This window comes from Dermacentor albipictus, chromosome 4 (assembly GCF_038994185.2).
Source record: "Dermacentor albipictus isolate Rhodes 1998 colony chromosome 4, USDA_Dalb.pri_finalv2, whole genome shotgun sequence".
Classification (NCBI taxonomy): Eukaryota; Metazoa; Arthropoda; class Arachnida; order Ixodida; family Ixodidae; genus Dermacentor; species Dermacentor albipictus.
In genome coordinates this window covers 41,361,421-41,384,231 of record NC_091824.1, presented here as the reverse complement: position 1 = coordinate 41,384,231, position 22,811 = coordinate 41,361,421, and the positions used below count along the sequence as shown (strand labels likewise).

Below are 22,811 nucleotides of genomic sequence, written 5' to 3'. Positions count from 1 at the left end.
GGATTAGGAATCCCACCCCGTATTGCTTTTTATCTGGGCGAACCCTATAGCAGAGGACATGGCCGTTATTCCCCAATGCATAAGCCTCACCAGTTCTTCCAATCTCACTAAGGCCCATGATATCCCAAACAATGCCTGGTTGTTCCTCAAAGAGTACTGCTAAGCTAGCCTCACTCGACAGCGTTCGGCTGTTAAAGGTTGACAGGGTCAGTTTGCATTGGCGGCCTGTCCGCACCCACAGATCCTTAGCACCCTCTGCTGCGTTACAGATCTGACCGCCGCCTTCACCAGGTGCTCCGCTGCTGCTGGGGACTGAGGGCCATGGATTAATTGTAGGATTCATCAGGAAGGTAGTGGCCGAATACTGCACCAAAGAGGCCAATTCCTATTCTGGTAATGGAGTGTCGTTGTTCAAGCTTTGTTTATGTAGCACATTGCAAATAAACAAAGTAGCTTTGGTGTGCTTGTCGCCCGCTCTAGGAAACTTAGATCTGTGTTCCCAAACGACAAAAAGAGAAAATCGAGAATATCAAGTATATAGTTGTTACGCGAAATGCAAGTTAGCGTGGTTCTGCCATAAAAGATGGCGGGGCGGTGTGTGTAAGACTTGAAATGTTGTGGTGAAACGTTTGAGTCCCGCACGTAAGCATGTCTTGTTTTTCGGCGCTCTTGTTGTTCTTTCTTTCCTTTGTCGCAGTGCTTGAGGTTTAGTTATATTTACAATCTACATATTATCTGGGTTGTCTAGGATTATATGAAAGCCAATTTTCGGCCGGTAACCAGTGCTCCGATATTTAGCCTCCCAGCATACAGAGTGATAGCGCCCACTACCACACAACGCCAGTATTGATATATGACAGTGGGCCATCGCCACTGGGCTTTCAGACAGGCAAGACACAAAGGTTAATGAGACAAGCGTCCGGTCTGCTACCATTTTTAAATGTCGGCGATGTGAGATGACAAGAGAAAGGAGAGTTATGTAACAGATGTCTTGTGTACATTTCTAAAGGACTGGTTGCTAGCTAGACAATATGAGCATTTTTGACATTGCTCAAGATCAGCCCAAAATTTTAAACCTGCTGTCGTTCCTGCATTCTCTGAAGCGTAGTAATAGTAATTGTGCACACAATATTGCAGCCACATTGTACCAGCTTAGAAAAATAACACAATTATTTGTATTGAAATGTCTCTATAGAGACGCGTCAGAAGGTTAGTCGGAGCAATGAGTCGACGAACGCATTGAAAAAGTAAAGGCGTGAAAGTGTAAAAGTTTACGTCGCAGAGAAACCCACGTACTTTAAGAAAATTTGCAGCCTTCAAGATGCCTCTCTTTTGTCTCACAGTTGGAGACAAGTCAAGACCCAAAAATTGGCGTTGCGATCAACACACGTAAGCAAGGATGTTTGGTAAAAACCGTAGCGGAATGAAAAGAAATACAATAACATTGCTATCTTAACCACGTTTTGCATTTCCAACATTTTACTTGCCATCAATATGCATACCCAACGAACAAATATTTCGGCAGAACTGGAAGAATTGTAAATATTCAGAAAATTTTTTTTCCAGCTCAAAGTGCACTCTATTTCGCCATAAACATTTCGTTTCTTAGTCCTTGGCGTCCGTTCAACTGCTGCAGCAATCCGAGCTATACAGTGGACGCTATGACAGAGATTGTAATTGCAATTTCACCAATAAAAATGATCGAGCGCATCTTATCTATCCCTTTTATAGTTGTGATTTCATTTCTGAATCGTCGTATTCTATAACACATATTGATAAAATATTTTAGTCTACCTATGGTATCTGTTGCTATGCTTGAGAGGCACTGAAATATAAAAAGAAGGAAATACATAATGTTTTTCCTTCTTGCGAGCCAATGTTTTTTTGGGATTCACAAAAGCATGAACGCTTTCACGTGATCAATTTAGGTAACAGTGGTTCAGTGAAGCTGACATTCTTCGCCAGGGACGCAAAAGTAAAGAGAAATCAACATCATAGTATTATCATTGCGGAAATATTACTTTTCGAAGCATTCATTGTAAAAATGCACCCCTCAAGAGGCGTCAAGCACTGCATTTCTCACTCACTAGAATATCGATTTTTCCGAAGTGCTTCACGGTCTTTTCCACTACAGCGGCGACATCCTCGTCGATCGTAATGTCTCCTGGTAAAACGAGTACCTTGAAAGGAAAGAGAAGACAAATAAGCAGAGTAATCGAGCAATCGTTCCATCTACGTTAAATAACGGTGAATGTAGTGGCACCAGCTGTTAATGCAGCTCCTTTGCAACGGTGCACACTACATATTACTGAACTACGATTATCCATGTTCGATATGTCCGCCGGTTCATAACACTTAGGATAATTTTGACGAGATCATGGATGTAGAATATTGTTTACGCGTGGTTTTCAATAAACGAAAGTTCGGGCGTGTAGATCAACCATTTTTCACACTAACCAAATTAATATAAACCAAATTGACCCGTGCTTTATTCTTCGTTTTTTTTGAAAGGTGCAACTATTTCGCGAAGTCTCAGAATAATCGTGCACCATGTGTTCTATTTAGTAGACGCATATATTAAGGAGAAGTAGGTTTCTTGGCTCTTAGGCCGTTTTCGTGGTAGGGCGGTGCTATGACAGTAGGCATCAATTGGGGGAGGGAATGCCAGGAAACGCACCTAAAGAATCGGCAAGTGCTCTTGGTGGAGAAGGGAGAGTGAGGGAGGGGAGTAGATCGTGTTGCGCGAGCTCTTGTGGCGCGGAGGGTCGAGAAAGAGAGAGAGGAGGAGAACTGTCATGCATTAGCTCGCTCACTGTTCGCGGCAAGGCAAGGAAAAGGGCGTGTTATCCTAGGCAGTGCCGCAGGTAAAACTAAAAGTGCAGTATATTATTCTACGGGCTAGTAAAAAATAGAGCAGCAACTTAGAATAAAGTGCTGGTTTTATTTGTTCATAGAAATATAGTGAAAAGGCTTTAGAGGCTTGCTTGGAAATTATTATTTTTACTACATAAAATGGTAATATCGTTAACTAAGATCCACGTTGCCTATATGAAGATATTATTTAGTATGAGTGGACGTGCTGCCTCGTATCTTTACTAATAGTTGTGACTTTTGTTTGAATTGATCACTTATGGTGTATGAAGGGCAAGATTTTAATAACGTTTGAGCGCCTGGAAAAGTGTTTCGCAGATGAAAACAAAATCCTGTAAAGGTACTTTGGCTGAGGCCTAAGTAGGTATACGGGTTTCATCGCGATTGACAGTGTGGAGCTTGATTACGTTGCTATTCCGCGCTGTAAACTAAACTCCGTAACAAACGCTTCTTGTGTACATAAATCATGCTTATGTTCTCTACGTGACGCCGTTCATATTAGGAAAGATGTGACACGTAGCAGCAGCGCTGACAAAATAGAATAAAGATTCTGACGGTAAAACACAAAGCATAAATAGTGCGTCACTTGCTGTGTATAACATTGCCCCAACTATCTTGTGCCTGCTTCGCATTATCGGCAAAAGTCCAATAATTAGTTCTATGTGCTGTCGCATAAAACACCGAACTTTTTGTGGAGTGACGATCACATCATCTAAACTCTTTGTAATTTCGGTGAACTACGAAATCTGCAAAGCACGGATGACGTAACGCTTGTTAACACATTCTAAATTGTTTTTTTCTCTTGTATTTTCATTGCCTTGGGTGCTTGGGGTTACCAGCTTCGCGGACGCGCTCTAAACACGACATTTCTGGTTTCTTTTCATCAATCGTACTGAATTTGGCAGGTAACTCTTATAATCAGTTAAGCGTTTATGAAAACCAGAATTTAAGCAACAATAAATGTTGCTGTCTCCAAGTAATATTTGAACTAATCACGGAAACACATGGACTCTTTGTCATACCTGACGTTGTTAATCACAGACCCTCGAGTAATATGTGTTTTTTGTTTGTTTGCTTCGGTGCTGCTCAACAGTGTTGTCTGCATCAGTGAAGGTCTTCACTACCCGAGCCCGGCCATGACTTAGCGCGTGCGTGGCCCAAAGTACGGATGAGTCGAGATGGCTGGTCGCTGCATGTGCGCTGTCTTCCCCCACGCCTTGTTTCGGAGGTCACGCAATCTCAAGTTTCACAGACGTGTTGAAGCGAGAGGCAGCATGAAGCACACCGTACTTCTGTTTGTGCGTTAAACATGTCAGCGTTGCAGCAACGAAAATTCGGGGTCATCGAGTGAGATTTGCTCATGTTTGTCTGTGCGCGTGGGACACCGCGAGTTATAATTTAATAGGAAGACATATGTTTACTACAATTTTCCTACTTCGCTGTTGCTATGACTGCTGTGGCTTTCGGGCGACACGGTGTCTTGTTTTCTTCATACGATGAGAACGGGTCGCGAAGGAGCAACAGGATTACATAGATCTTTCTGTAGGCTAATAAAATTAAGTAATCGGCACGTAAATCCCAGCGAAATGAAAAAAGGCAGAAGAAAGAAAAGAAAACTTTGTAGAGATGAAATTGCCGCTCGGTTTTAGAAAATGTGTAATCTACACGAAACCGGCGATGATAGCGCACCTCCCAATGTTTATAGAGCTGGTCGATAAATCTACCGAATGCCCATAGAAAACACAAGATCTGCTACATTTCTAAGGAAAAATAGATGGGACAGAAGCATCCCGAACTATAATTTTATTTTCATATAGAGAGCACATATGATAACATTTGAGCTTTTATTTATATATGTTAAATAAAACGCTCGCAATAAAATTTATTGCAGCGGTCACTCATTTTGGCCCGATCTTTGTCTCTGATTCCGGCCCCACATGGTACAATTTTAGGAACGCTGAGCGCGAGGTACAATAAAAAAGGAATACACCTTCTCCTCTCATGCTTTCTGGTAGAATGTCTATTTTACTGCTCGTTTACCAAAATTTGTTTGTGTAGTCTATTTAGGTTACAGGCGATACATATGCGCAAGGTCAAGACTACGTAAAAGGCAATATTGGGAAACATAATCTGCATATTTTATGAGTTTCTGTATAATTATTTGTTTATCTATTGCTGATGAGCCTCAGCGTGGCTCCCAGATAAGATGATGAAGCTGCCGCGATTCCAAAGAGCCGGACTAAGGGTGTTGTTAGAAAGCTTTTGTGCGATGCCACGTTTTTGTTTCTTCTCCGGGTTGCGGTTGACTGAGTTACAAGAAAAAAGCGATCGTCCGCGATTTCCCTGACATTTATTGTGATTTATGGAGCCTTACATCAGAAGAATTGCGCCACTTGTGCCCTGCATTTAGCAACACCCATTTTACTGACTCATACGTGAGTTGGAAATAAAGCATAATATACTCTGCTTTTCAAGGCTCATATCGTGCATATCCCAAATGTTTAATACTGAGTTGTGCACGAGTAATAAACTCATGATCACCAGGTTCTCTGAATACATTGTCCGCGCGGAAATAGGTCGTTGACGCTCAGTAGCTTGGGAAGCACTGCCTGGAAGAAAAATTCATTCACAGCCATATAGCTTTATGCACAGCCTGCCCTTCCGCAAACTTGCTCCAATGAGGCAGGAGCAACGAACTCTTCCTGAGGTATAGATGCACGGGTTGCAATCATTGTGCGCCTTTTTTAAATGAACCAAATGAATTCTTAGACACTTCGGCTCCATACCTTGTCGCTTGAGAGCCCATTTGCAAAGCACGCTCTAGCAACGTTGTCAAGGGCTCCTTTGTTCCGGGCCATGAGGGAAAGGGAGCAGCCAAGGGAGGCAAAATGCAGGGCAGTGCTCTCGCCAATTCCCGTCGATGCACCTGCAGGGAATAAACCACCACTTGAACAGAATGCTAAGAAAAGCGCGATGACTGCTGCGCACCTTTGTCTGTCTGCAAAATTTTTTGCGAGCTCTGTTTAGAAAAAGCGTAAAATGGTAGTGTTGCGCTATTCCGCAGTCAACGTTCTAAACAGTCTGTGGAGCAACGGGCACTGTTTTTTTTTATATAGTCAATTGCCATATGTAGCCGGTCATAAATACTCAGTTTGCGTGTCCTCAACGAGGGGCAAAATTTCGTATGAGGAATTTTTTAGGCTCCATGAAAACGAGTGGGTGCATTGTTTATTTCCTACGCAGCATATAATAGACTCCTGCACGTTTAAAATGTGGTCACTGCTAATGACATGTACTTCCACGTACTGTTGGGAACGGCCGATCCCCCCGCGACACCCAACGGTCACGGCTCGCACGATTATGGGGAACGGGCCGACGGCCTCGTCAACGTGGTTCTCGACACGAAGAATTATGACCAGCGTGGGAATACCTCGTTCACGAAAGGTTTCAGCAATTAGGAATGATCAGTAGCACAAACTGACGTGTCCAAGCCAGAGACGCACTCAGTGTGCTGACCCGGCCACCACCTCTCAGAGTACGATGGGCGTCGGCGAAAAGGGCGACCTACCTCCGGATTGGTTGGACCTGATGTCATCGGCCTCCTGGCACCGGATTGGGGGAAGTTGCCAAGCAAAGATCACGCAAGGTTAAAAGTAGCTACAAATGTGTGACGTGGCCGGAGTGCGTGCCCGCGCGGGCCTCATCTTCAAAACGATCTGCGGTTTTCAGGGTGCGCGTAGTGCTGGTAGCTTCGTATGCGATGTGCTTTCGATGTTTCGTTCATGTTGAAGCGACAACTGCAGGGAGGTAAATTGGCTCGCGGCTGGTGCCGGCATTCCTAACTCCACGTTTTCAGAGACAGTTTGCGCTGTCATTGAAAGAGGTGTGTTCATGTTTACCTGTGCAAGCGTGAGACCATGCTGGTTAATTTAGATAAAACACGTTGACGGGCTAGCTGCTTTGAATCCATGATAGAATGGGCAAGTGCGACCGTACAAGGATGTAGAAAGAAGCAGACACGCAAAGACAGCATTGTCTTTGTGTGTCTGTTTCTTTCAACGTGCTTATTGAGTCACGCTCGCACATTCCATTATTGGTAATTTAGTCAGCAACCGAATGTTTACAAGTTTATACGGACGTTAAAGCTACTATTCTTACTTTGTACAGCTATCTACTAATTTGCCATCGCTATTGGTATTGGTGGAACTGCGAATATTTATTTCGATAGCAATTATATGGACACTCCACGCACATTTCTGCCGTCGGTGCCGCCATGAGGTTCCGTATCAGTGAAAGCGGGAGTGTGAGCCGGCGAACGCGCTTCAATCTCGCGTGCGCGAGCGACGAATGTGGCCCGGATGAGTGTCTTCTGTCGCGCGCGAGGCAGGGCAGTCAGGTGAACGAGGAGGGGCGATCTTCTCCGACGGCTGCTAGGGCGTCTCGGTGTCCTCCTCGCCCGCCGCTCCTTGCAGTTTGGAGACAACCGCGGCGTCTACTGTGGTGTTGTCACGCGAATCGCGGATGCCGCGGTAGACGCCGCAGGGACGCGTTGCGATATCACAATTTGCGATATCGCAACGATATCGGCGATATCGCAGCAATTTGCGATATCGACAAGGTGCGCGCCCACGCAGGCCTTATCTTTAAAGCGATCTGCGATGTTTTCAGTGCGCGTAGTGGCGGTAGCTTCGTATGCGCTGTGCTTTCGACGTTGCACTCCCGTTGAAGCGAGAGAAGCATGAAAGTCAATGCGCTTGCTGCTCGGGTGTTTTTCATGTTGGTCTACAATTTTCTCATTGACACTTCTTGTCTAATTAGAATATTTGAGAAGTTGAGCAGATATTTGGGAGTAACAATGTAGCTAGGATGAATAAAAATAAATATGAATATCTCCAAGTGACGGTAAACAACGTTACCTTAGTTCTGTCCAGCTACGTGGCATTTGCATATTTTAAACCTCTGGCCAAATGTCGCGGAGATACCCTGTGTAAACTCGTTTGGAACTTTGCGCTCCGTAGAACGTGCACAGTGCCCTCTGTAGCTCCCTGGGCGTCACCACATTAGCCTCTGGACAGGCGTAATAATCCATGACACCCCCCTCCCCCGCACAAGCATTGTAGAAACTGCAGCTCTCGTGTTTCTGCTGTCGTGCAAACGCATATTGAAACTATATAGAATGGCAGAGAGGAAGGCGAAAATGAGGCAGAGAATGGGCAAAACCGACGCACTGACCAAACCATGAACTGCAACCTTGCCACTCTTCGCTCGCAGTTCCCTCCCATACTGACAGCGGGTAGTGGGAGTGGGTATAGTGAAAAGGTAACATGAGAAGGCAAAGAAACGCCGCTACTACAGACACAGCGGCAGTTGCGGGGAAACGGGATAAATTTAAGTTAAAGGCATGACACAGTACATTTCTGCTTAATTTGAAAAATAAACACCACACAATAAAATATGTCAATTGCACGACTTACGCAGAGCGTGCAGAAGAGAAGCCGCAATAATTAAAGCGCACCGCTGGGTCTAGGCGACATTATGAAAGCGGTCGCACATCAAACCACTTCTGCTCTTGCCGTGGTAGCTTTGCGTCTGTGGCATTGCTCGAGGTTACGGATTTGTTCCTCACTGCGGCTGCCGCATTTCGCAGGGGCGAAATAAAAAGCGGTCATGCACTTATATTTAGGGACACGTTAAAGAACACGGTGTAAAAATTAATCCAGAATCCGCCATTACGACATGCCTCATAATCCAATTGTGGTTTTGGCATGTACAGCCCCATAATTCAAGTAAAGCTTTATGCTTCTGCCACGATAGAATGTGCTATGTTAAGCTATGACAATGCTCAATCCTCTCGCTGTTTATGAAATTTGGCGCACAACGCCTCAAGCAATCACGTCTCCCTTTGTGATCTGTGTACTACGCAGACAAACGACAGTGGTGCAAGCAAGGTAAAGTTTAACGTCAACTCACTACTCTCGTGTTGTACTAAACGTTGAAGAAAAATAATTGTTCGTCATCACCATGCCTGCTAATTATCGTCAATCAAAGCAATCAGCAAAGAAAGCTTTGCTTACGTCAATTCTCACAGGGCATTTATATATAATAACTAATAACAGTAACTTATAATAACCTTTAATTGGCGTTTCTCCCCTTCAAATACGAGTTCTCTCGAAAAATCACCTGCCCGATGCTTGGCCTATACCACCGTGTGGCTACGCGCCAGAAAAAAGCATCATTATCATCAATATGAGAGTGGGTTTTTATTGGTTTTTGGTTTGTTGGATTGGTTTTTCATTTTATTTGATTGGCTTTCACTTTGACCAGGGCTCGTGTTCGATGAGCCTCGTCTCTACAGTGGTAACCTAGAATTGCCAAAGACAATGCTTGCGACGAAGGAACCACGTCAGCCGCATTACCTCCACCGGCCGCTGCAGCAAGCGTTGTTTGCCATCGTCTTTTTTGGGGGCAACATCCTCAAGTGGGGTTCTTGTGCAAGCTGAAGGACTGTTCCGCCTTCAACGTATTAGCTTTCAACGTGCTCGTTTTGTCCACATTAAGTTTGCCTAATTGTACGATGTTCCCCCCAATCTACAAGTGGCAAATGAGTACGATGCTATCAAGGCAATGGTGTCCGAGCGTACTGTGCCATACGAACGCAAGCTTCTGCAACAGCTTATTTCCGAGAAGGAACCCAGTGACCATCAAAATGCACAACTTCTCCGTCACATCCGAGCCCTGCTAGGTGATCAAGCAGAAATTTTCGATTGGCAACTCCTGCAGGAGCTTTTCCTGCAGGGTCTACCACCATACACGGAGTTCATCCTTGCCACAGCAAAGCAAGCCCTGTCGGCTTTGGCTTTCCACGATGTAAAAATCATGAAAGTTGCATACAATTTCCAGCCACTCCAGCTAGCTGTTCCATTGGTATGCGTTCCTGACGTTTCCGTGATACCGACGCACAGTCCATCTCAGTCCATCGATTAACCTAACGAGATCATTGCGCTGCGCCAAGACATCAACAGCTTCTGGCAACTGGTTGCTTCCATACTTCCGCAAACTCATCCAAATGGCGAACGCGGCTAGTGCTCTGGATCCTCCTGGCGATCCTGCGTTCTTTACACCAGCTGCCACACTCGGTCCCCGTTCCCGCACCGTTCACGCATGCCGTAACTCGGCACTTGCTTTTGCTGGTGTCATCAGCGTTTTAATAGCATCGCATAGCGCTGCAAGCACCTGTGTGGCTTGCCGGAAAACGATGACAGGATTCAGTAATAGAGATGAGTGGTTAAATCAACACTCGAAGTCGCCTCTATTAAATCCCCAACACAAACAGGAGAGTCACATTTATTGTCGATACTGGCACCCAGGTCAGTGTCCTGCCCGCAAATTCTGTCAACCGCACCCTTTGCCCCATGTGCTGTCTTCAAGCAGTGAATGCTACTACCATTCCTGTGCGCCGACGCAGGTCGCTGGTTGTAAGCGTCAGCCTACCCCAATCGATCCGTTAAAATTTACTCGCCGCCAGATTTAGCCGCGTTTTTATCGGAGCAGGTTTCATTTGACGCTTCTTTCTGGTTGACATTACCCCTAAAAAGGCCTCCAGTCCAGTGTACGTTGCCCAGTCACGTGTCACCACTTCTTGCCTCTACCCGTTTGCTTTTATTCTTCGTATGACAGTCCTAGCGCCACACGGCGATTTGCTCCATGAGTTTCCCGCTATGATCGCTGCACCAAACTGGACTAAGCCTGTGAAGCACGACGACATCAGTTGTGTCGGCACGAACGCCCAGCCGACCCATGCACCGCCATGTCTCTTCTGAAAAGCTCCGCATTGCACTTTACCAGTTGAGATCAGGATTTCTGGTCCGTAATCAAGCAGATGGTCGGCGCCTTTCCAGATGGTTACGAAAAAAGTGGTGACTGGGGGGCTCTGTGGAAATTACGGTGCCTTACTAAGCCCTACTTCTCGATGGTCTTACGCGGATGCACAATATTTACTAAGCTCAACTTTGACAAGATATACAACCAAATTCCGATTCCGCCAGGAGGCGTTTCTAAGACCGTCACTGTTACCCAATTTGGTCTCTTCAGACTCACCCGCATTCCCTCCGCCTTCAGAAAGATCGCACAAAGTTTTCAATGCATCGTTGATGTCATCTTTTAAGGCCTGCCGTTCATGTTCGCCTAAGTGGACGACATCCTCTTCGTCAGTGCCTCGACTCCCAAACACTTTTGATGGCACCTGCGCCTCCTCTTCGAGCATTTCACCGAGCATGGCATGATCATCAACGCGGTCAAATGCCAACTGCCAATTTTCAATCGAATGCGTTGTTACTTCCCATTACTTATTTTCTCCCACCAAAGGTCATGGGTTCGAGTGCTTTATTTACCTCTACCTTAATTAACTACACCGCAATTAGCACAAATGTCGTGGCTCCGACTCCCCCCAAAGGTCGTGCGTTCGAGTGCCGTAATTAACTCTATCTCTATCGACTCTAACTTCGCTCTAAATACCGTAGAAGTCGTGGGTTCGAGTGTCTATCTTAAGGAAATCCTAATAAACGTCATCTTAACTGGCACCAAAGCTCGCAGGTGTTGCTGCCACGAAAGGCCGAGGGGTCGACTCCCACCAATGGTAGGGCATTGGAGTGCCTGAGTTAAGGCTACTTGAGGTAAATGTGCCGTAATTAACTTCACCCTAATTAAAACTAATCATCGCGGGTTGAGTGCCTTATTCAACTATATCTTAATCACCTGTGCCTTAATTCATTTCGCCTTATTTAACGATGGTCCTGGTTTCGACTGCCACTAAAGTTTGTGCGTTTAATTCGCATTGAATTTTAGTGCCTGAGTGACCTAATCAAGTCTGTTTTAATATACTTCGCCTTAATTAACACCGAAGGTCGTGGGTTCGGATCCCACCAACGGTCGTGGGTTTTGGTGCCACTTTTTGGTGGCACACAATTATGGTGCCATAACACCGAACATCGGGCGCTTTGACCGACGAGCCATCTAAAGCTTTCGACTTAATAAAGCATCCTGAGACGAGGGGAACGAGGTTTATCGAAGAGCGCTACACAAGCACTGGCACATACCCAGTAACACAAGTAAGGGTGAAACGGGTTACCCGAGGCCGCTGAAGTGCGCCACATACGTAGTGGCACGTGCTTATTTGCCCGAGTAGGCCTCAAAGAGATTCATTGAAGAACGGCACCTGCACAGTGGCAGATTCCCAGTAGCCGAAGTTGGAGTCGGGCTCATTCAAGAGCGGCACAGGCTAAGTCGGCAATACTCAGTGCTGCAAGTTGCAATCACGAAGGTTAATTGAACAATGATGATGATGATGATGATGATGATGATGATGATGAATGTGTTGTTTAATGGCGCAAGGGCCAGGTATGGCCAAAGAGCGCCAAGACGGTGTTATTGATTTCGCAGTGGAATGATTTCTGTGAAATTGATGTGACGTGGCAGTAGAGGGGCCTAAAAATAGCCGCTATAAAGTGCGTAAAATCGACGTGCGATAACATTATGGCGATGACTAATGATGAGTACTATGAGCCTTACACTACATTGCGGAAGAATGATATGGTATGCGGAATATGTAAGGTGTAAGAAGTAGCTACAGCACAACTGCCTCACCAGATCCCTTGAAACACAAGGGCCCGGATGCATGTGCTATACAGTACAACTATCCCAGCGGCACCCTCTAAAGAGAGGAAGCGCTAAGAATGCATGGGAATAATAACATGTAAAGCCCCCATCTCTGAGGAAACCTAGGACTATGTCTGTATTAAAAAGCGGTTCTGGACCGATAAACATTGCAGGATGAAGAGAAATGTGCTGCCGGTATGCTAAGGAAAAATGTCTCTCTCAGAGTCGGCTTCCCGACACTCCAGGAGGACGTGGAGTACGGTCAGCCTCTCGCCGCATCTACCACAGTTTGGAGGCTCACTTCCGGTGATTAGAAAATTATGGGTGCCAAATGTGTGTCTTATTCTGAGATGACAGAAAAGGACATCTGTAAGGCGCGATTTTGTTACAGAGGGCCAGAATCCTAACTGTGGTTTTATCAGGTGGAGCTTATTATCCGTTTCCGCGTCCCACATGCGTTGCCAGTGGTCTCGCAGCCTCCTTCGCACGAAAGGCCTCAGATATGTGACAGGCACCTCAGCGGTAGGGTTAACAGCTTGCTATGCGATTGACGTGGCCATCTCGTCCGCCAGAACGTTACCCTCGATGCTCCTATGGCGAGGCACCCAGCATATAATAATATGCTGGTTAGATCTGTACGCTTTACACAACATGGAATATAGTTCATTAGGTACTGGATTTTTGTGTGTATAGAGTGACATCAGGGCCTTCACGACACTTAGGCAGTCTGTATATATCCCTGAGTTTTGAAGTTTTGATTTTCTTATACGCTTCACAGCAGACAGTAATGCGTAGGCCACGGCCGTAAATATACTTGTTTCCGGATGGAGTACATCGGATTGTGAGAAAGATGGGCCGACGGCAGCATAGAACAACCCGGCATTAGACTTCGAAGCGTCTGTGTAGAACTCTACGCAGGAGTGCTTGTGCTGGAGTTTTAGGAAATGAGTTCGTATTTCGATCTCTGGTGCGTGTTTTGTTACTTCTAGGAAGGATATGTCACATTCTATGACCTGCCACTCCCAAAGCGGTAACAACTTGGTTGGATGCATTAGGCGAAGCTCGAGGAGTGGGACATGTATTTCATCACTAAGCTCCCTCACACGAAGCGAGAAAGGCTTCCTTACAGAGGGACGATTATGGAAAAGTGTAGTACAGGTCATATCGTTAACAGTGCTAAAACATGGATGTTGATGGTTGGAGTGTATTTTCAGGAAATATGTAAGGCTGATGTAAGTTCTCTGTAGATGGAGGGACCATTCATTTGATTCCGCGTACAAGCTTTTAATCGGGCTTGTTCTGAAAGCGCCAGTGGCTAAGCGGATACCTAGATGGTGGACAGGATCTAGGATCTTTAGTGCGCTCGGAGCGACAGAGTTATATACGATGGCACCATAGTCCAATCGTGATCGAATTGGGCTCTTATAAACATTCATCAGACACTTCCTGTCGCTACCCCATGTTGAGTGGGATTGAATTTTAAGCAAGTTCATTGCCCTTAGACATTTTTCTTTAATATATTTAATGTGCTGTATAAAAGTAAGCTTGGAGTCAAGTATAATACCCAAAATTTTGTGTTCCTTGTTGATAGGCATTTGATGTCCACACCGTTGAACACAAGGATCTGGAACCAGGCCTCTTTCTCTAGTAAAAAGAACACAAGAACTTTTTTGGGGGTTAATTTTAAACCCGTTTTCGTCTGCCCACTTAGATATCTTGTTCAATCACTGCTGTACTTGTCTTTCGCGCACTGCAAGGCTACAGGATTTAAAAAATATTTGTATGTCATCTACGCAGACGGAATAAAAAAAATAGCCGGTGGTAATGAAGCGCGCAGTGTGTTCATCTTAACTATAAAGAAGGTGCAGCTGAGCACACCTCCTCGGGGTACACCATTTTCCTGTATAAATGGACGTCAAAGTACGATCCCGACTTTCACGCGGAATGTACGGTTGGACAAATAGCCTTCTATTAGGGCGAGCATGTTGCCACGGATGCCCATTCCCGACAAGTCTCTCAAGATTCCGTAGCGCCACGTTGTGTCGTATGCCTTCTCCATATCGAGGAATACGGATAGGAAATATTGTTTATGAGAAAGGCGTCGCGAATGTTTCCCTCAATGCGCACAAGGTGGTCGATTGTGGACCGCCCTTCTCTGAAGCCGCAATGAAAGGGATCAAGCATTTGGTTTAATTCCAGGAAATGTATGAATCGCCGATTAATCATTTTCTCAAACAGCTTACAAATGCAACTTGTGAGGGCTAGCGGGCGGTAACTTCACGCCAACGAAGGAGCTTTACCTTGCTTCAGAATGGGAATCACAATTGCTTCTCTCCATGCAAGTGGAAGATATCCAGCAGCCCAAATAGTGTTGAAAAGTGCAAGTAAAGTCAGTTGTGTATCAGTGCGTACATTCTTAATTATGTCGTACATAATTCTATCAGGTCCTGGTGCAGAGCTCTTGCATGTGATCAAGGCAGCTCTCAGCTCGGCAATACTAAAGGGACGGTTGTAAGGCTCATTCTCTCGACTTTTTCTTGTGAATGGCTTACGTTCTTCTATTTGTTTATATTTGAGAAAAGATTGTGAATAATTGGTTGAACTTGACACGCTCTCAAAATGCTCCCTAAGTGAATCTGCCTGGTCTTGCAGGGTACCGCCTTGTGTGTTTACCAAAGGCAGGGATTATGTTTGTCGCCCTCTTATCCTATTAACCCTGTTCCAGACTTCAGCCTCGTCTGTATACGAGTTGATACCTGATAAAAAGTTCTGCCAACTCTCTCTTCTGGCCTGTCGGCAGGTTCTCCTGCGTTGGGATTTTACTTTTTTAAAATTGATAAGATTCTCCGCAGTGGGGGAGGCGCGTAGCAACCCCCACGCTTTGTTTTGTTTCTTGCGAGCGATTCTGCAATCGTCGTTCCACCACGGGACACACCGCTTACATGCCGAGCCATTTACTTGTGATATGCATTTATATGCAACATCTATTATGACGACTGTAAAAAACTCCACTGCAGCATCAATTCCTAACGAAGACATGTAAGCCCATGAGATACTAGTAAGAGTTCAAAATTTCTCCCAATCAGCTGTCTTAATCTTCCACCTAGGAGCTTGTGGTGGATATTCGTTTTCTTTAGGTGATCTTCGCAGTATGGGGAAATGGTCGCTCCCGTAAGGATTGTTGATAACTTCCCATTCGAGTTCAGGCAGTATACACGGGGAAACTAGGCTGAGGTCAATTGAAGAAAATGTGCTGTTTGCGCGAGAATTATATGTGGGTTCCTTCTTATTCAGAAGACAAGCACCAGAAGAGAAAAGGAACTGTTCAACAAGACGACATCGCACATCTATTCGAGAGTCGCCCCACAGGCAGTTGTGCGCATTGAAATCCCCAAGAACAACATAAGGTTCTGGCAATTCATCTATGAAGGACTGAAATTCATGTTTGCTTAGTTTGTACTGTGGGGGTATATAAAGCGAGCAAATAGTGATAAGTTTCTGTAGCAAAACAACACGAACCACCACTGCTTCGAGGGCCGTTCGTAGCTGTAAACGTTGACGCGCTATGCTTTTTTGAATTACAATTGCAACACCGCCCGATGATGCGATTGCATCATCGCGATCTTTGCGAAAACTAACCTGCTGTCGGAGAAAGTTTGTGTGTTGTGGTTTTAGGCGTGTTTCCTGTAGACACAGCACATTTGGATTGTGTTTGTGGATAATCTCTTGCATATCATCAAGGTTCCTAAGAAGACCTCTGACATTCCATTGAATGATTTGTGTATCCATGTTAAAAGTAAATAGGTGCTGTGAGTACGGAAACGGAATTGCGCCGTTGCCCCGCCAACACAGCAGCAGCTGTGCCCTTTCTGCAGCTCCGCTCCATCGAGGTGCGCTCGTGGCGTAGTGTGGCAGCCAATGGCAGTTCGAGCTTGAGTGCAGTTTCGCTGCTACATACGACAGACGTCGACTTTCTCGCTCAATGGCCCAGATGAGGTTTCCTCATAAGAAACTTAACTTTACAGAGGGAAAGAAATAAAAGTAGTAAAATAAACATGAAACGATAGTCATTGTCCAGAGATTTGACGACTTCCGACCGCCCTTATAGTATCGCCTCCACCGAATATTATTTTAAGGTTAAAACATTATATGCCCCATTACGCGAAAAGCCGACGTTGCAGTCAGGGGCGTGAACAAATGATGGTACCGAAAATGGCCGACGGCCAAAAGTAAAACTGCATAAAAATACCCCGATTGACGGGAAATTTCTCAGGGAGGTTTCTGCAAACAAAGTAGATTATAGCCTTTAGAAATTTTATGTCGTAAATTCTGATCTGGGCGGGAGTCGAACCCGGGCGCCCGGGGTGCGAGACGAGCTTACTTTCCCGACGTCGTGGGGCTCCACGGCTGTGGTTGACTAAATAAATGTGTGCCGAGTGCGTGCATCGTTGGGCACCTGATGGCACGGCCAATGTATCGGAGGTGGCGCCATGTCATGAGTGTATAAAATGGGTGTACGAAAGGAGCGCATAAAATAAAAAGGATTTATTTCCAATTAACTGCCGCTGAGCGGTCCCTGAAGTTACGAACTCCTCGCGGGCGAGTGAGAACGTTGAGAAGCTTGACGCGTTTTTATTTGGACTGACCGAGGCGCAGGTAAAACGCCGGCGAGAACTTGCGCGGACAGTGAATGCGCCGAAAAAGACACATTTCACCGAAGCGACTATAATGCTTATGGATTTCCGCACCTAAACTGTCTGAAGGGTCTCTGCGAAATTTTTATTTCAGGGGCACGATGTCGCCCAATTGAGTGTCCCTTCAACGTAGTTGTTTGCCTACCCTCCAACACTCGTCCGTTCGACATGACAATAAAATGACAATATACAGAGATGTCATTTATCCCTGCTTTCAATGGTTTCGGAATAACAATTGTAGCTGGTTGGACATGTAGAAATTATAATTTATATAGTAAATGAGCTTGACCAGCTTCCCTTCAGCTTCCCTTCACAGGACTCTAACCCCTTCAATACACTTGCGTTACTGACAGTAAGATTATTTCTTGTGATATTTCCTTAAGTGAGCTTCCAGGGTCCTTTTGGGCCAAGTCATTATGCTGCCACGTCAATCTTTCTTTAAAAGACGGAACGAACTGACGGAACATTGATGTTACATGTGCGTCACTACGAGAGGTGATAAAAAGTCGCCGAAAATAAATGGTTCACTGTGATATGGAGTTCAGCATGCCATTCAGCAAAGTGGCAATGACACGGACGCAATGGATGTCTACGGGTTGATTTTGACCAACTTAGTATTATAGGGATGCACGGAATGATCCGCAGACAAGCGTTCTTGCATTTCGCACACCCAGAAACGCGGCCACCATGGGCCGGAACCGGACCTACGAGTTCGTCTTTCGCAGCCAAGCCACACAGCTACTTAGCGTTTGAAAAATATGCCTAGCGTTCTTCTTCATTTGCATTATAGGCCTTCGCGCTATCCCTTAATAAATACATTTTGTCATCATCATCATTTGCTTTTGTACACGTGCGAATCACGTCGTAGTTTCAGAGCCAGTAATATAATCAGTGGTCGTTCTTTGGTTTATTTACGTTTAAGAATGGCAGCTGACGAAATCAACGATTGTAGACAGCGAAGATATTTTTTAAACAAACTATATCAGAGCCATCAGGAGATGGCCGGTTAACGATTTTACATTCCATGCGCGCATGTTGCAAGAACATTGCAGGTTCTCCGCCACATCTGTTTTATCAGAAGCGAAACATGTGATAGCGGGCTGGGCTTGTTTAACTTAGCAACGGCGTGAGCTCTTGCCACGTGTGCGTACTTTCAGGGTTCGTCCACAGGTAATTCTTCGATTGTGTATCGCTGTCTCTTCGCATGACAGAGTGATTTGAACAGGATAATGTATCGGGCGTCCTGCAAAGGTATAGTGCTTTTATGTTGGCAGGTCGCTGCTATATTCCCAGCTGGAAATTTTTGGGCCATTGGTAATTACATCAGGCAGCGGCTTTTGTGCAATGAAAAAGCTGTCGCAAAGTTCGTCACGATATTGCAACCACGTCTGTGATTTAGAGTAATTACACTCTGCAGGCGCTCATCGTCCACCGCTGCGGCACAGTTGGAGTGCTATGCTTGTCCATTGAAAGGGAGATGCCTTAATTGAGGAATGGTGTAGGGATATCGGTAGAGACAGTTGTCGCGTGTAGATGGTTGTAATATTTGGAAAAAGTGGAACGCCAGCGAAGAAGTAACACAAATAGGACTGGGGCTATGTGTCCTACAACGTATTGAAAACTTTCAGGAGCAATTATATATATATATATATATATATATATATATATATATATATATATATATATATATATATATATATATATATATATATATATATATATATATATATATATATATATATAATGATGCCAATGATGTTGATTATGTGAATGCTAACGCTGCTTATACACGGCCAGTCAATCAACGCTAAATGCCGCGTGTTAAAATGCTTTTGAGACAGTCTGTGCTTTGACGAAAGCAATTATTTGTACGTATTAAAACACCACCACCGTTGCAATAGTTCCCTGTGCTGCAAACAGCGCTCCCAGCATGCCTTCCGCTTTTTTAATATCTCCTAGAAGGCTTCTTACCGGAAGGAGTAGATTGCCCTTCTGCAATCCAAGCGTGATTAAGGGAATCGTGCTAAAATGGCGACTTTTGAGCTGTGCTTGAAGTTTGGCAAAAGACTGAAATAAGTGGGAGGCAAATCTGATAACAACGTTAATACCGGTGATGATCACTCCCTGTGCGCACTGATCTGTAACAGGGTGCACTGTCATCGTGCATCATCCGGGACCTTGTACGCCCCACATCGGACTGTTTTCTGCAAAGGACCCCCCTCAGACGGCCAAAAATTTGACAGTAAAACTCGATGCTTATAATCTGGCCATTATGATGAGTTCCTGATCCACAATGCCATGATTTCAAAAAAAGAAGAAAGATCGCGATGAGCATGCACTTTGTGCCGCTGCGAACATGCCTAGTCTCTTTGATCGTGGATACGTTGGGCTTCTTCACTGAGACAACGCTTGCTTCGGCTCATGGTCACACCTGTACACCTAAGTTTCGCCCCTGTTGACGACTAGAGACCAGAACCTTACAAAGTTACCCACTTTTTTCTTACGTCCTTGCTGCACCCAATTAAGATACAAGCATGCGCCATGGACCTAGAATCAATTTGATGGCATCTTTAGCTTACCTATAATGGCCTATTTGGTGTTGGCGCCAATATGGAATTTTCATGGTTTAAAAATGACCTTTTTCGCGTTTTTCTTCCTACCTAATTCTGATCTTAATGTGATAACCCGATTGAGAACTTCGTGGAAGGCATTCTTAATTACCATAAACACATTGCCGGTGTAGAGGATGTGACTGTAGGACGATGTAAAGGCTGTGGTCGCACTAATACAAAAATTGATGTCATACTTTTTCACTTCAGTAAAACGTTTGATACAGTCCTGCGGAATAAAATTAGTACAAGCTAACACCGACACTGTGCCGCTGAGGTGGGTGAAGCTCGCACAAAGTCATTCAGCACCCTGAATTGTGTGTCGCAGTTTTTCACGCATACGGCAAAGCACATCTTCCCTCTGCTCTTCCACATTTTATACATATAGTGCCAAGCGACATACGGTCTTCCTGCAGAACGTTAATGGGGCAGCCGGCGGTGGATGTTGTCTGCTTGCTCCCGATTTATGAGGCGCGCTTGTGGCGGCAGCTTCTCGCCTGTGCACTTCTAGCTATGAAAGGTCTATAGGCACCGGGCGGCCGACTTAAGGCAACAGCAGCCCACTGGCGATTCGCGCCACTAAAAGCAGCAGCAAGAGCAATGGCATGTTCTGTAGACGACGGGGCCAAGGCCCACACGGTTTCTTCAGTAGTTGTGCGCTGGCGGTCCTGAGGCCTGATGAACTTGAAGACGAATTTTTGTGCATGCGTTATTGAGAAAGGTCGCCGCTTGTGCGAATAAGGCCATATCCATGGCATCAGGCAGTATATCAAGCCGAAAACGAGTTGAAATTACGGTGAAAAGCTTCCCAGGAAAAAGAAAACTCACCGCGAGAAGTATATAGGACGTGGATGTACAGCAATGTCTGCTATGTTACTGCGCGCATTAACCTAGTCGTGTATTTAGTTTATGTACATTGACACGCACAAAATTACACAAAAGCTACACAAAAATTACGCAATAGAGAAAAGTACGACATTTCTGTTTTTGTTCTTTACGCTCCTGGCTGATCGCTCATGTGTCAGTACATTTTCTTTTTGTGTCCTTTTTTTTCCTTTTTCTTTAGCGAAGCTTCACAGGTCCTAATGTCTTAGCAACTAGCCCAATCTTCATGGTTTTACATTTTCTGGAGCCTAGTATGAAGTAAAACCACAGAATATTTTTTTCTTTGCCCCGCCGCAACGGCGAACATTTTTTCGAAATGCTAATACATTTACTACACCCCGTATGATGACCGTGCTTCAGAAAGTCTTCAAATAAAAAAAAAACTGTAATACTTTCTCACAGCCTGTATGAATTCTCAATCACGAGCCCTTTATATGTTTGATAGTATTCGATGTGTTCTCGCTCCTGCAAAAGGTAAGTCGTTCATGAGTGCAACAATGCCTCACGGCCAACTCACCTCGCATGCACGTGCAAATTCAAATGTATAGCGTTTTCTTCGTCATCGTTATTAACTAAATCGGATGTGTCACGTAACTATAATCGCCGTCACCCTGACACGAGGAGGTTTTTGCTTTTGCACAGTTCTCTCGGCCATCCACATTATATCTCAGAGCCGGCAACTTCTCGCAGAAGCCATTAAATTCAGAGTTCATGCCATGTCGTCTCTGGTCGTCTCTGGCATTCACCTCCACCTTAAATCTGCACGATCCATCAAAATGGAATGGCCTTTTCGACCAAGTTGGTGCAATCACTTGTCCACCGAGTTGCCTGGATATGTGACGGATGGTATTTTTGACTGGCCACCATCATATGAGAATATTGTAACCCAGCACTTATGTTATGTACCCTACGAGATCCTTAGAAAATTAGGTATTGTGACGTACCTAGCATGTTCGGGGGGGGGGGGGGCGTGGTCGTGGTCATACCTGTGATCAGAGCAACCTTTCCTTTGAAGCCCGTCATCATTTGTCCTATTGCGCGCAGGCCCCGAGGGTCTCGATGCTGAAGCGAAGCAGGCGATGTGATGGCAACGCCACAATTGTGTCACACGCAGTGAAGCCGTCCGCGCTAGCCGTCGACCGGCTTTTGATTCTCCGTTTACTATTACATGTAAAGGTCATTTTAGCCAACCTCATCATTCTGGTATACGTAGCTGACAAAATGCTATCAGGCGACATACTTCAATCAGTGTTGTTTTCTAATCTTTTATGGAATGGCCAGACCACAAATACACGTTGTGACAACTGTGGCGCGGTGGAATCTCAAGAGCACATCTTGCTCGAGCGCGCCGCTTACAGATAAGAGTGACATCGACATAAAATGAACATTGAAAAGCTCGACCAAGTACCGTTGATATTGACACGAATGCTTGGTTCCTGGCCTTACCGATCAAAATAGCGCAAAGCCAAGGACTCCATGTTTTTCATTATAGAGTCAATTGGTTGCTGTCTAAATTGACTCACGCACATCATGTCTTCTAGACTGTGATTTTATTTTCTTTTGCATTCATCGTCTCTCACTCACCCTACTGCTGAGTAGGGTAGGGTGGTCACTCACCCTACTGCTAATAATATCACACTGCTTAATATGTTTAATAATATCACACTGTTTGTTTATTGTTGAATAATATCACACTTGTTTTTATTTTCCACTGTTTTCTTCTGCCCGCCTCCTACTAATGCCTTTGTTTTCCTTCGTCCCATTCCCTGTGCAGTAGGATGCAGGCGAAAATGCGCTTGCTAAACACCCTGCACTTTCAATAAGAAGCTTTCTCGCTCTCTATTGTGAAGAACTAACAAATGGACACTTTGCTTTAAATATATTTGCGCAACGCAGGTGAACTGTAGCGCAAGCGAACTGTAGCGCAAGTGAACTGTAGCGAAGCGAACTGTAGCGCAAGTGAACCTTTTGTTCCGTGTTTGCACTACTTTACACAAGGACAATGCCATAGTGACATATGATTACTGCTTTTACGAAGCTCCAACGATTCCTTCCAGACTTTTGTAATATTGTCCCGAGAGTATTTGTGTCCCGAGAG

At 45.1% G+C, this 22,811-nt stretch overlaps 1 protein-coding gene across 1 annotated transcript in view; it reads right to left on the bottom strand.

Annotated features, from left to right (window-relative positions):
- LOC135907159 (3-oxoacyl-[acyl-carrier-protein] reductase FabG-like) overlaps nucleotides 1-21,812 on the bottom strand; it is an 84,992-nt gene extending 63,180 nt beyond the window's left edge. The window contains exons 1-3 of the mRNA XM_070538054.1: nucleotides 21,700-21,812; nucleotides 5,658-5,797; nucleotides 2,088-2,180 (exon numbers count right to left, since the gene is read on the bottom strand). Of these exons, the coding sequence (XP_070394155.1) occupies nucleotides 2,088-2,180; nucleotides 5,658-5,797; nucleotides 21,700-21,739 (273 nt within the window). The 5' untranslated portion in view covers nucleotides 21,740-21,812. The remainder of the gene's footprint in view (nucleotides 1-2,087; nucleotides 2,181-5,657; nucleotides 5,798-21,699) is intronic.
- Between the last annotated feature and the right edge of the window lie 999 nt (nucleotides 21,813-22,811).